General features: G+C 35.9%; 1 protein-coding gene across 5 annotated transcripts in view; it reads left to right on the top strand.

Annotated features, from left to right (window-relative positions):
• The window catches only part of RALYL (RALY RNA binding protein like), a 390,766-nt gene that overhangs the window by 180,155 nt on the left and 196,624 nt on the right, over positions 1-13,987 (top strand). For all 5 annotated transcript variants that reach the window (XM_054059538.1, XM_054059541.1, XM_054059535.1 and 2 more), the window contains one exon: positions 11,742-12,020. In XM_054059538.1, the coding sequence (XP_053915513.1) occupies positions 11,765-12,020 (256 nt within the window). In that variant the 5' untranslated portion in view covers positions 11,742-11,764. The remainder of the gene's footprint in view (positions 1-11,741; positions 12,021-13,987) is intronic.

The following is a 13,987-nucleotide window of genomic DNA, read 5'->3' as shown; positions in this document are numbered from 1 at the left end:
GAAGTTCCTGAGTAGGATGAGAGCTTGCAAGCATGAAGCCTCATGTAGCTGGAGGAAGAAGGCTTCATCCGTTTGCTCTCCTTGATCAAGCAGCCTGTAGTATACACCAGCCACAAGGTTTCCATTGGATTTTATTCTGACCCAAAAGCTTTCAATCTCTTTGTGGCTACTCTCCAATGACAGCTCTTCAAATTCTATCACTTTCGTGACATTGAGGGCAATGCCTCCAACCCTCTTTCCCCGTCTGTCCCTTCTGAACAGCCTCTAGCCATTGATAGACACTCTCCAGTCATGGTATTCATCCCACCAAGTTTCAGTGGTGGCAACTAGATCATAGCTTTCTTCAAATGCCTTCAGGATGAGAGGGTAGAGGAAGAAGAGTTACATAGACAGGTTTTGATCTGTGTTTATGAAATGCCCAGGGAGAGTCTATGTATCTACTTTGTAAGGAGGTGCATGACTGTGGTGGAAAAAGGGACTAAAATCAGACTGAAATACAAGACGGACTCTAAGACTCTAACAACATCATCATTCAATCCATGTTCAAATTTTCTCTAAGTGTTTCTTCATCATATACCTTTATATTATACACATAAATAATGGAAACTTTACTAATCCCATGAATAAAATTCCATTGCCATTGTGCACAGAACAATCTATAAGTTTTATGAAGGAAAGGAATTTTAGGTGTGTTGTTGCATATCCTCAGTGGTTAGAGTATCTCTTGGTTCTTGACTGTGGTTTTAATCCTAAACTTTGATATATGCACATCTTATTCATTGTATGAAAAGATAGACTAGATTTTCTAGATAGGCATTCAGGTGTTTTGTGGTAAATAACAGCCTATTACCTTGGGTTTCTGACTCAGTATGTACTGCATAGGCGAAGGAATAAACCCAGGGCTCTGCAGGGATGTAGCAGTCTATCATATGTTGTCTGCAAATGTGGTTGGGTTTTAAAGATGCACTTCGCTTATGACTGATACGAAAATCTAGCCAGGCTGAATAAATGGGGTAAAAGAATGATATGGATAAAACAAAAGCACAGTATGCCAGTGATTTATTGCATCATTTGGGGAAAGTTATTGGCAGAGCTAGATTCAGATATCAGGATTCCTTCATTGTCGGTATTAGCTTTTCTTCCTCTAAATCAGATGCACAATATGGTTATCTGGCATAAATCTCCAAGACAGACATCCGAGAGGGACAATATGGAGTGTATGTAATAGCAAATGTGATTCTAATTTGTCTCTGATTATGAAAGTCAAGTACTGTTAAATACCTCTCTCCTTTATGAAACATCAAATAATTACTTTGACCAACTAATACAGAAGATAAATTGCAAAAAATACCTGTGAAAACAAAATATGGAAAAAATACTTAGGAATATACAAGTATAAGTGCTATGTAAGGGAAAAAGATATCACTGATCCTCAAAACAAAGTCCTATGGTTTCTATTAAAATACATATTTTCTATTAGTTCCTCAGCACTTTTGCAGGATTTTGCATTCTTTCATTTCATTCATGCAGTAACCCTCTGACCTGTAATATCATCAGTATTATTGCCAGTTTCTGAAGAAAGAGGACAAGTTGGAGAGATTAAATGACTTGCATAAGGCCTCTTATCAAGTCCGTACCAGAGGTAGCACTACAGTTTGGAAGCTCCTGACTCCTTGTTTGGTATTCAACAGCCTCGACCATGGCATACCACATTTTCCATCATTGAACAGCAGTCCTGGCTGACTGGGGAAGTTCCACTTGGAAGCTGGCAAATGTTACACCCATTTACAAGAAAGGTGGGAGGGAGGATCCAGGAAACTACAGGCCTGTCAATCTGACCTCAGTGCCGGGGAAGGCCATGGAACAGGTGACCTTGAGTGCTATCACACAGCTATCACAAGACAACTGGGTGATCAGGCCCAGTCAGCATGGGTTTATGAAGAGCATGTCTTGTAAAACTAACCTGATGGCCTTCTATGACAAGGTGGCCCACTTGATGGATGAGGGAAAGGATATGGATGTAGTGTACTTGGACTTCAGTAAAGACTTTGATGCCATTTCTCACAGTATTCCTCTTGAGAAACTGGCTACCACTGGCCTCGACAGGCATCCCCTCTGCTGGGTAAAAAAATGGCTGGATGGCCAGGCAAAAAGGGTTGTGGTAAATGGAATTAAATCCATTTGGAGACCAGTCACAAGTGGTGAACCCCAGGGCTCAGCACTGGGTCCAATTCTGTTCAATGTCTTTACCAATGGTATGGATGGAGGGAATGAGTGTACCTTTAGTAAGTTCATGGATGACACTAAGCTGGGACAAAGTGTCAATCTGTTTGAGGGTAGGGAGACTCTGCAAAGGAATCTTAACATACTGGACTCATGGGCTGAGGCCAACAGGATGAGGCTTAGCAAAGCAGAGCCCTGCACTTGGAACACAACAACCCTGTGCAGCACTGCAGGCTTGAGGAAGAGTGGCTGGAAAGCTGCTTGGTGGAGAAGGACCTGGGGGTGTTGCTTGACAGTCATCTGAACATGAGTCAGCATTGTGCCCAGGTGGCCAAGAAGGCCAATAGCATCTTGACTTATATCAGAAACAGTGTGGCCAGCAGGACCAGGGAAGTGATTTTGCCCCTGTACTTAGCACTGGTGAGGCTGCATCTCAAATATTGTGTCCAGTTTTGGGGCCCTCATTACAAGAAAAACATTGAAGTCCCGGAGTGTGTCCAGAGAACAGCAACGAAGCTGATGAAAGGGCTGGAGAACAAGTCCTATGAGGAGTGGCTGAGGGAACTGGAGTTGTTTAGCCCGGAGAAAAGGAGGCTGAGGGGAGACCTTATCACTGTCTACAGTTACCTGAAAGGAAGTTGTAGGGAGGTGGGTGTTGGTCTCTTCACCCAAGCGACAGGTGATAGGATGAGGTGGAATGGCTTCAAGCTGCACCAGGGGAGGTTCAGATTGGACATTAGGAAAAAATTCTTCACCAAAAGAGTTATCAAGCACCAGAACAGGCAGCCCAGGCAGGTGGTTGTATCACCATCTCTGGAGATATTTAGAAGGTTGGTAGATGAAATGCTTAGTGATTCTATGATTCTACATGATTAAAATCTAATTTCAAAGTCTTAGGAAATAATAGAGAAAACATAAGGGAGCAAAATTCTAATCAAAATAATATTACTGAAAGTTTTCTTGGAGGCATCAGTAGAATAAAATTGGCTGAAATAGTCTATCTGTGAGTCATTTATAGCAATTCCACAAGAAATGATGATGGGACATTACTTTCAAAAAAAGCATGACAAATTAATCTTGTTCCCTTAAGAATAATTTGAAAAATAATAATTTATATAAGCCTCGCTACATTTAATGTTAAAAAACAACTTAGTATATAACAGAGAAGGTTTGGAATGCAAATTGTTGTGTAGGGGAAACGTCTAACCATGCCACAGGTATCCTTATTAGACCTGATTTTAAATAATGGCTTTAAATTCTAAAGCATTAAAACAATTCACTGATTAAAATTTCAAAAGACATTGTACTTTAGACTGTAAACTCCCTTGAGAGCAGAGAAAACTGATGAAGTCTATTAGGAAGGTTAGAAATATAAAAAATGATAGTAAGAGACTGTCTTACTTGCCAAGGCTCATTTAATCCTCACAATGATATGGAGCTGAAGAGAAAGAAAAACACACAGGAAGCAACACTGCCAAATGGGAACATGCAATCACAGAGAACACAAAATGCTTGAAATTAGCTTGAAATGTATATATAGCCACAAAAATAGCTAAGATTGTTTATAGGCAATTCATAATATCATGGAGTCACTAAGTGAAGAAAAACACAGCAGTCCTGCAACTTTTACAGTCATTATACCTAAAAATGAAGATTGAAAAGAGATTTAGGCCATGAAAACTGTAGAAAGTCAGAAATGCATTAAAAATTATTAAGAAACCAGCAGGAATGACTGATCAGGGAAGATTAAAATAGCTTGCTGTATAAATGATAAATGATAACTCAGAGTAGATGAGATAGCTGCCTAGAAATAGATCTGGCCAAAATATTAGAAGTGAAGGGAAAAATCAGCAACGTTTGTTTGCCTTTTTCTAAATAAGAACTTTAAAAGTAATGTTTTTCAGTTCTATCTGCAAGTCCCTGACTGACACCGCATAAAAGCAGCACATGCCAAGATGAAAAGTTTCCATTATTAGTTTCCTGGATAGACATATCCAATGCACAGGTTGTAACCAAGACATGTTAAAGAAAAGCTTGAAAGTTAACTCTTTATTTTATTGCCTGGCATTAGTGTAAAAGATTCTAATTGTATTCTCTCAATAGGCAAGGTATTACCTGAGGGATAATACTGAAAATCCTGTTCTAGAATTTTCTAAGTGACCTCAATTTCCAGGTCCCTTTAGTATTTCCAGGAAAGGCTCATCTCTTATGTGATTAGAGAGTTAGGTAATGTAACATCTTTACCCTATTTCAAACTCCTCTTCACTCAGGTTCCAAATAAGTTTAAGATTATTATTTTTTTAGATTTGGTTTTAATATTTTTCTCCTGAATTCACTGAATTATTTACACAGCTATACTGGTATGTGTTATCATAATTATTTTCTTATCCTAGCCAACAGGATTATGATTTAATTTTACAGTTGATAAATAGAGAAAGATTTGCATGAAACAGCACTTAAATATGATGGGTAAAAGGGACCCATATTTGAGTGCTCATTTGTTAGGGATCTATATTCTTTACATGTTTATTTAGGATTATTTTCTATATCCTGAGAACAAAAATTATGTGAATGGGAGTGAAAATCCCCATAATGCTCTAACAGATTTCATTTTCTTCTGCCTGTTTGGGTAGGAGAAGGTCTCAGTGCCATGAGCTAGTGCAGCACAATGAGAAGCTGTAGCTTCTGTCTACCTGTGCAGACCTCAGACTTACTCTTCTGTCCTCTCCCTTCTTGGAGATAGTGCTGCTCCTGAAAGAGGGTACCTATCTCCCCCTAACTCTTTCAAATATTTAAACAACTAACCTAAAATAATGTATTACTAAAGGCATTTTATGGTATTTGTCTGTAATGGTATTATTAATACCTAGTTATAAATATATTTATATAGTCATATAATGTCTTTATAAAGTAGATACATTTTCTTCACCTTCCACATAGTGTATTTGTCTCTTTGTGAAAAGTAACAACAGGAGACGAAGTGCAATCAATTACATAATTTAATTTTTCATTCCTCTACAAGATGTGGCATAGCAAGTATTGATGCATTTGTCATTTATATGGCTCCAGAAATGCGATGTTGAATGGAGTGTTATTTGTGCTATAGACATGATGTGTCAGCCTCTTCTTAAAAGTAAGTAAGTGAAAGGAAAATTTAAAGCTAAACCCTAAAAAAGAAGTTAAAAGTGTGTAAAAGGTATAATATCTTGGGAGGAGAAAAGGGAAGAAGAATCTTGGACTTAAACGAGGATTGGAAAAGCCCAAAATATATTTATGTAGATTTAACTAACCATTTTATGAATATTTTTTTCTTTATTTGTGTGACCCAGATATAGCAATTCATTAAAAAATGAATTTAAAATATGAAGAATGGATTTTCCAAGACAAAATATATTTTTATCTGATAACTTTCAATTCTCTCTCATACCACCTTCCTTCCCTTCCACCATAATATAGCCAATATTCTTACTTGTAACAGGTATGTAAATTTTTATATAGGTTTGTCAAGGACTAGTTTTAGCTGAGATGAAATAGATTTAATGACTGCTGTTTAAAGAAATTAACGTTAATGCTGAATTTTGTTCATAAAATATTAGTACCAATGCACAATAAATCTAGTTGTAGGACATTTTGCCCACAGAAGGACACTTCCAATGTTTAAGCATCTTAACTTTGTATGCAGTGAAGCAATAGTGAGAATGTCACCATTGTTGATAAAAAGTAATTCAAAAGGAGACAAAATGTATTATGTCTTTGATGTTTTTATTTTTTCTTGATAAATATTTTATGTTTCTTGATTCTTAAACCTTAAAGAGACTAAGTCACTGAAAATCTCAACTATTAAAGCAAGGATTGAATTTTGATATTTACCGAAGTTCAGCTATTAACTAATGCTGGATAATAGAACGACAGATAAAAATTGCTTAGAAATCATGAAGAAAGCACCATGTGTTCTAGGTCAGAAACTGACCATGCGTTATAGTGCTGCATTTTGTCCAACTAAAGACCAATACTGTGATGTTTGATATATGCCAGATTGATCATGTTCAGCTCAACTCCCAGAGATATTAGCAATTAATTTTTGCAGCTGGTATATTTTCTGTAGATTTTATTGTTGAGACAGATTTCACTGGCCAACCACACGTATGTTTAGGTCATTCTCTATTTTTCTTGACAGGAATCCTGATCATAAGATGTGTATTATGCACCTTACTGTGCAAAATTTATTATTGTAAATGCTAAAAATTAAGATTTGTCATTAAATGGTGCTTAGAATAAGCTGTCTATGATGAGAATTTTCATATTTAAATTTTTTTCTCTGCAGAATTAGTCTTTTGTTATTACATAGATGTAATACAGAGTCCTGATTATTTCCTGGCTCACCTCTAAACATGATCTCAAAGTGAATTTCTCTTTTTTTGGGAGGAGGAGGAATGAAAGCATGTCTCATTTTTTTCTATTATTATCTTTGTAAAAACAATAAGTACATAGAAACATAATGTTAAATCTCTCTGTATATAAGCAATATGTTAACACAGTTCTAAGCAATTTTCAGTTTTCAGTTTTCTTTAAATGTTCTCAGATTTCTTGTTTTGTTTTTTCTTCATAGAGTCACTGTGAGGCTGTTCATTCATATATTCAGACATTTTCTATTTGCTTTAAAGAATTATAGAATCATATAATGGTTTGGGTTGGAAGAGACCTTAAAGATAATCTAGTTTCAACTCCCCTGCTGTGGGCAGGGACACCTCCCTGCTGCCTAAGGACAAGGCTGCCTAAGGCCCCATCCAACCTGGCCTTGAACACTTCCAGGGAGAAGCTATTCACAACTTCCCTGAGCAACCTGTTCCAGTGTCTCATCATGCTCGTCATGAAGAATTTCTTCCTAATATCTAATCTAAGTCTTCCCCTCTCCAATTTAAAGACATTCCCCCTCATTCTATCACTACATGCCTTTGTAAAAAGTTCCTCACTAGCCTTCTTGTAGGTGCCCTTCAAGTAGTGGAAGGCCACTATGAAATCTCTCAGGAGCCTTTTCTTCTCCAGGTTGAACAAAATTAGAAAATGAAAGAATATAGCTCCAGGATAAAATACATATATTTATCAAGGGTCTTGAAATTATTATCAGACTTGTTGAAGGCAAAACTGAAACTAAAAAAATAATCTAAATCTTTCATAATCTTTTTTAACCTCTTTTAAAGAGATTTATCTATTAAATCTAACAAAATTGCTGCGAATTGACCTCTTGGTCTATTCAGCACAGGAAAATGCATAAGGATAATTTCAGAGACAAATTTTCAGTATTCAGTAGAAATTTAACTGGACTGATGAGTTCCAATCAGTTTTTTTAAGATGAAAAACAGCTGTGCAACTAGGAAGATGCTGAAGTGATTTGCTCTCAAAATCCTTTTAAGCAGCTTAGGTTCTCAAGTCTCCGTATGACCCAAATTGTTTTGTAAAATGCAAAATGTATAAGCAACATTGGTAGAAGAGGACCAATAAGACTGTCATGATCCTGACTTGCCCCTACTCCCCTCCAAAATACCCAAGTGTTACTGGGACGTACAGTTGGACAACTTACTCCCCTTTCTTTTGCTTCAGGTTCTGTGCTTTTCCCTGCAGCTGGAAACAGTCAAACTCTAAAAAGGATCTTTGTTGTCACTATTCCGGTGTTAGCTACAAAGTCCTAGGATGAACATCTCCTATGAAATGGCACATATGGGTTCAAAGGTTCATTTTATGAACTGAAAATGAGTTTCTCAGACACAAAGCAAAGCTTTGTCATGCTGGTGCTTAACTGAACTTCAACAGAAAATGAAGGAAAAGTGGAGGAAGTTAGGGCTTAAAATCTGTCCCCCCATTTCAGCAATTCAACTTGAGTGGTTTAGACTTATCCCCTGTGTGTTGGACAGCAGGAATCTTATATTAGTCATTTAAATTTTAAATCCTGTTTAACATGTCAGAATTTTTAATGTTTAAAGCAGGTTTGCAAACCTTGCTATTTGAGCCAGATGTCTATGTAGTAATGCAAATGGTCTAATTTATAAACTTTATGTTTAAGTATACAAAAACTTAAATTAGTAAGTTCTGGGTAGAATAATTAAATCAGCTACAGGATAAAACAATGCTGTATATAATGAAGTGTATTGAATAAATAAATACAATGAGATGTATTGATATCTAGATGCTGTTCAGAAAGCATTTCTTAAAAGATATGTTTGGCGTGTAGAGGATAATTTTTACCAGAAAAGGTCACAGCAACGATAGGAACTTAGCAAGGTACCTTATTAAAGGATGCAAGGAAATGAGATTATTTGATATGTGTCTCTCACTATTTATTTCTGTGGTTGTATGAGTTGCAGTGTTTGTGATTTTGTTGATAGCTCAGAGAAGATAGGTATAATTCAATAGTCTCAGATGGAAATTATGAAGTGTAGAACTTACTGCAAGTTCTTTCTCATTCTAATGAAGATCCCATGTATCTTTGATTTTTAGAAATATTCACAATGGTATAGTATGTCAACCAGCAAGGCAATCAAATCTCAATTATTCACATGTTAATATTATTCTCAACCTTTGAATTTCTGCAATACATTTTCATGACTGCTCATTTGAATGAGAACCCACTAGACAACTACTTTCCTTTGTGTTACAAAAATATTGTAAATTTGCATTGCAAAGAACAACTACAAGGCAGAAACATTCAATGACCTATTCAAAGTCTATTTGAATTACTGCATAACAAAACTGGGCAAAAATAAAGTAAGAATTTTTATTAAACAAAAAATGGAAAGGTTTACTAAATCCCATGTTAAACAGTTAAACAATAGAGGAGATACAGAGTGTAGTACTCTGGTGTTTTGAGAACAGTTGTGATGGTAATAATTAAAGAGTTTTGTTGTGTGTAATTTTCATAGAAATCTTATCTGACAGAAGATTTTCTGTAGATTTTGTCCTCTTGTCGTTTTTATTATTAGTTCTCCAGTTGTGCTCAAATGTTCCAGCTAAGGTCACATATTTGTTTTAAAAGCCATATAAAATTACATTAAGAGACAGCTCATAGTCAAAAAAAAATGCAAGGCTGAAGTCTAAAAAGTGAAAACAGAGAAACAAAACAGTGCCTTACTGAGAATCATGCAGCAAGCTAGTTGAAAACACAGGTCTACCTGCTGAGTCTGCTTGCTAGATTGGTGGTCTCCCTTGTGAGTCACTACCTCTGTGAGTTTAGTTAAGTCAGTCCAGCTACACAGCTGATAAACCTACGCAGACAACATTAACAAGATACTAAGAATTACATAAGGACAGATACAGCTTTTTTCTGGATTTTCACAAAGATTAACACAATGATGTCCATGCTAAGTTTTATAAACAGAAGTGGTATCTGCACATTGAACTGTTGTGCATCTTGGCTCCACAGGGGACACCAGTGGTTCCCTGTTCACCGGCTACTTGACAGCATCAACTTTTATCTTTATGCCTAACTGTTCTACCATGTCACTTCTTCAGTGTGCGTCATTAGAGCTCTTTAAGCTAACATTGTTAATTATTGTCACTTGTAATAAGTCCTGTGTAAATAAAAGTATACCTAAGATGGATTTAAACTTGCTGGTTCCCTGACAATACCAGTATCATCATATCGGATAATATCAGCATGCAAACATGGTATTCAATGTGCATTATATTTATGTTTTGTATGCAGTTTCTCTTCAAATTATAATGGTACCAAGCATATTATTATGACTGTCCACAATATTCAAGTTAACTATATGTAGACATGACTTCAATATGCATGATCTGCACAGCAGTCTTGAAATATATGTTATTGAGGCTGTCAGATGGAAAAGCTCAGAGGCTTTTGTTCAAGGCAGAAATCCTAGGTTTCCATGATGAAATTTTTGCAGGTATACTGTATCTTGTGTTTCCACAATGTATTTAAAATTTGTAAATGTACAGGAAAATCTATTTTTTTCTTGTTTTCTACAGTGTTTTCTCTAAATGTTGTAATATGAAGTTGGTGTATGTAGTCGTTAAGCAAATGGAAGCTATTTAACTGATAGCTCCACTTCATGCATCCTTTTAATAGCCTTTTGCTAGGACTCGGGAGGACTGCCCACACAACTCTATTGTGCATTCTTACCTGAAGGGTGGGGTTTGGATCCCGTGTGATGGAGATGGTCAAAATGCTGATGGCTATGGCTGTGGTCATTTTGTTCACCAGGAATTGTGCGGAGTTCAGTAACAATTGCTTAATACAGGGTAGCTATTGGTTTAAAATATGAGACTTCTGCTAGCTAGGGTAAAGCTTTAGGTGTCCAAAATAGAAGTCATTATTCCTTTTCCTTTTGAGAAATGAACTGAGCTTTAACTGTGAGCAGTATTCAACTCAGTACTGTTCTTTTCTGAGCTGCTACTGTGACATGGTCGTAAGTAGGAACTGGTTAAAAAATAGTAACATCATTCTTAGCTCTAAGAGGTGGTCTATATTTGACTGCTGTCTAAATGAGCTCCTTAAAAAAATAAGTTTTCACTGTTTAGAGGTATGCACATTTTTGACATTTCTGTGGTCTGATATGACTAAAAGGCCCCCAGCTACCTCATGGGACAATTCCTTTAATTTCACTTCCGTTTAAACAAATTGATGTAAATGGAGAGGCCTGCTGGCAGGTGGAATTTGCATACCTATTAATAAAATTAGGTGCACTTTAGAAGCGAAGGCTAGGAAAGCACTAAGAAGCGGGTATTTTTCTTTTGCCAAAACTTTCCCAGGAATAATGTGGATATTTGAGATATGCCAGAATGCATTTAGACTTGTGAACTCAGCAGAAAGAACACAGCAGCAAGCAACTCTGTGTTCCTATAATTAAGGAAGATTGTTTTCATACTTTTTAATCCTAGGAACATAAGCCACATGTACTTCCCCTCTCCTTTCTCTTTTATTTTTGTTTTACTAAATTAATAGGGAAATTGTTTTAATAGAAACGTATTGATTGCCGTAAAGGTCTGTATGTTACCTGCCCTGCTTTCCTCACAATGGTCAATGATATTTAACCACGGAGAAATTTGCTCTGGCTGACACCAAACAAAATCAGAGCGGTCTTTTACTGTTAGAATTTATTCTGTACATGGCCTTGGATGTTCATTTCTTTGGCATAAGGTAGTAATTTATTTTCTTGCTTTGCAGTCTCTAGATGTCTAGGTACTTAAAAAGTCAATACTGAATTTGTGAGCAGAAATCCACATATGATTACAATAAAACTCCACTATCGCAGCATTGTATTAAGAGGTATACTGATAAATTTTACATATATTAAAAAAAGAAATTTTAATTTCACTTGTAAACAATATATTAATGTGTGCTACCTTGGCTTTCCACATAATAACTTTTGGAAAGTACAACTCTTCTGACTCTAGGTTCACCCTAAGTGATAAGTGAAATGTGAAATTTTGCTGGAAAAATAATCCGAAGTCTGGGGTAATTGTATGCGTTGAAACATAATTCTCTGTGTTCTTTATTCAAGGGTTAAATCCAAGTGATTCAACCATGACTGGCAAAACACAGACCAGCAATGTCACCAATAAGAATGACCCAAAGTCCATCAACTCCAGAGTCTTCATCGGCAATCTGAACACAGCCATTGTCAAAAAAGGCGACATTGAAGCGATCTTTGCAAAATATGGGAAAATAGTTGGCTGCTCAGTGCACAAAGGTTATGCATTTGTACAGTACATGAGTGAGAGGCACGCGAGGGCTGCAGTGGCAGGAGAGAATGCCAGGATCATCGCAGGGCAGCCACTAGGTAAGGGCTTGTTTATGTCATTGAAATATTGTTTTCTCTTTCCTTTCTATTTGAAATATCATCTGTTGCTGGTGCCTTGGGGACTAGTAAGTTTTTTTTGCTATTTTCCATCTGAATATATTTCTAGTATGTTGGATGTGGCAGAATTTTCAAACTATTAGATGTTACCTAGATATTACAAAATGCTTAGTGCTATAAAATGCTAATTTATGAAACACATCACTTCTGACTGCTTTATACTTCTCTATGTCATCACATGGCAGTGAATGTGGTTACTCATGTGAGGAAAATAAATTTTCTCTTAGGGTCTAGCTAATAAATATAATATAATATAACAAGACTCATCTAATTGATGTTATTATCTTCCATTTAGCGAGTTAAAAATAATATACAGCCCAGTGCTGTGTCAGATTTTACATAGAAGCAGGAGAATGAATTTTGTTAACCCTTGAAATTATAACAAATAAAATTGCAATGCTATTATTCATTAGGAGAAGTTTATTATGAAAAACAAGTTGAAGTTATTCCTATGTAATATTGTGGGCACCTGAACTCCAAATTAAAAAAAAAAAATTGTAAAATACTTTGATTTTCTACGGCTTTGTCATGAATGCTTATGTAAGGTCTGGTTGTTTCTTGTTGCAGAAAGTTTAGATATGGAGGCTGACAATGATAAAATCATCTGGACTACAATTCTAACCCCATCTGTCCAATGTAATGATGGACAGTACAGCAAGATGTTTGGTAGAAGTCAGAGATCTTTCACTAGACCTCTGAACTGTGTTGCTCAGATCCAAATCCATGTGTGTAATAGCTATGTCAGGAAAGTTGAAATGTGGTGAGTGCTTTGGCTGTAACAAGTCATAAAGAATGGATATGGCTTAGTCATTTTCAGTTTCTCAGGCTATGGAAATCTGTTTTTCTGAGTATTTGTAGAAATTGAGGTATTTATGTTAGATGGGTTGTTGTTTTGTCACAGTTGCTCAACGGTAATTCAAAGTTTTATAACCCCTGTATTTTGAGTTCAAAAGAAAAACAGATTAAAGAAATCCAATTACATTTTAAGGGAGATTACAATTTTTTAAAGAAAAGTTATATGTATGAGTGAAATAAAAGAATCCAAGTGACAAAGCAAGGCAGCAAAGTCAGTCTGTGGGATGGCATTATTAGAAGATGTGTCCTGGAGCAGTGGTCTCCGAGCAATAGGCCATGTAATGGTATCAGTGCATTATTTACAGCTCTTTGCACACTAGTCTGACCAGATTTTTTAAACTGTGTTTTCCTAAGGCAATAGATCTGTTATTACTATGACTACTGTTGCTAGTCTCTTTTAGCATTTTTTGTGCTATCTATAATATGCCAAGTACTTTTTACAAGGAAATGCCCTTGCTCTACTCAGAGTACTTTCTTGCTTTCTGTAGAAGGTAAGTGAAGTTTTTGTAAAAGAATTTAAGGGACCAATAATTACTTGAACTGTTCAAATCTTTTAATAAGAATAGTGAGTTTATTCAATACTAACTTTCAACTGTATAATCATAAAATACTTTGATTATTCCCAAAGTCTTGTAATGGCCTATTTCATGCCTCAATTCCTTATGTATTATTATCAAGGAATAAAAAGAATAAGCAAAGTGAAATTGTCTTTTAGCTGTTCCAAACCTCATTTACTCTTTCTATATATGAAATACAGTTGTCATCAATGTTGACTGGCAAAGAGAATAACTTTGTAAAAGTGATACTTCTCATTAGACAAACTGTTACTATGAATTCTTGTTCTTAGCAGTAGACATTAACAGCTGCCTTAAAATAATGAGGAGCTGATGGGTAAAATTTGCTTAATATTGTGAGCCAGAAGAATAATTTATATGAAAATTGTGCACCTGAATTGAAGAAAGTAACAGGTAAACTCATTATTGTGAATCTCAGTTTAAAAAACTCTTTGTTCTCTGTCCTGAGAGCCTTGCATT

This window comes from Cuculus canorus, chromosome 2 (assembly GCF_017976375.1).
Source record: "Cuculus canorus isolate bCucCan1 chromosome 2, bCucCan1.pri, whole genome shotgun sequence".
Classification (NCBI taxonomy): Eukaryota; Metazoa; Chordata; class Aves; order Cuculiformes; family Cuculidae; genus Cuculus; species Cuculus canorus.
Note: the sequence above shows the minus strand (reverse complement) of the source record. Positions and strands in the feature narration are given on the sequence as shown.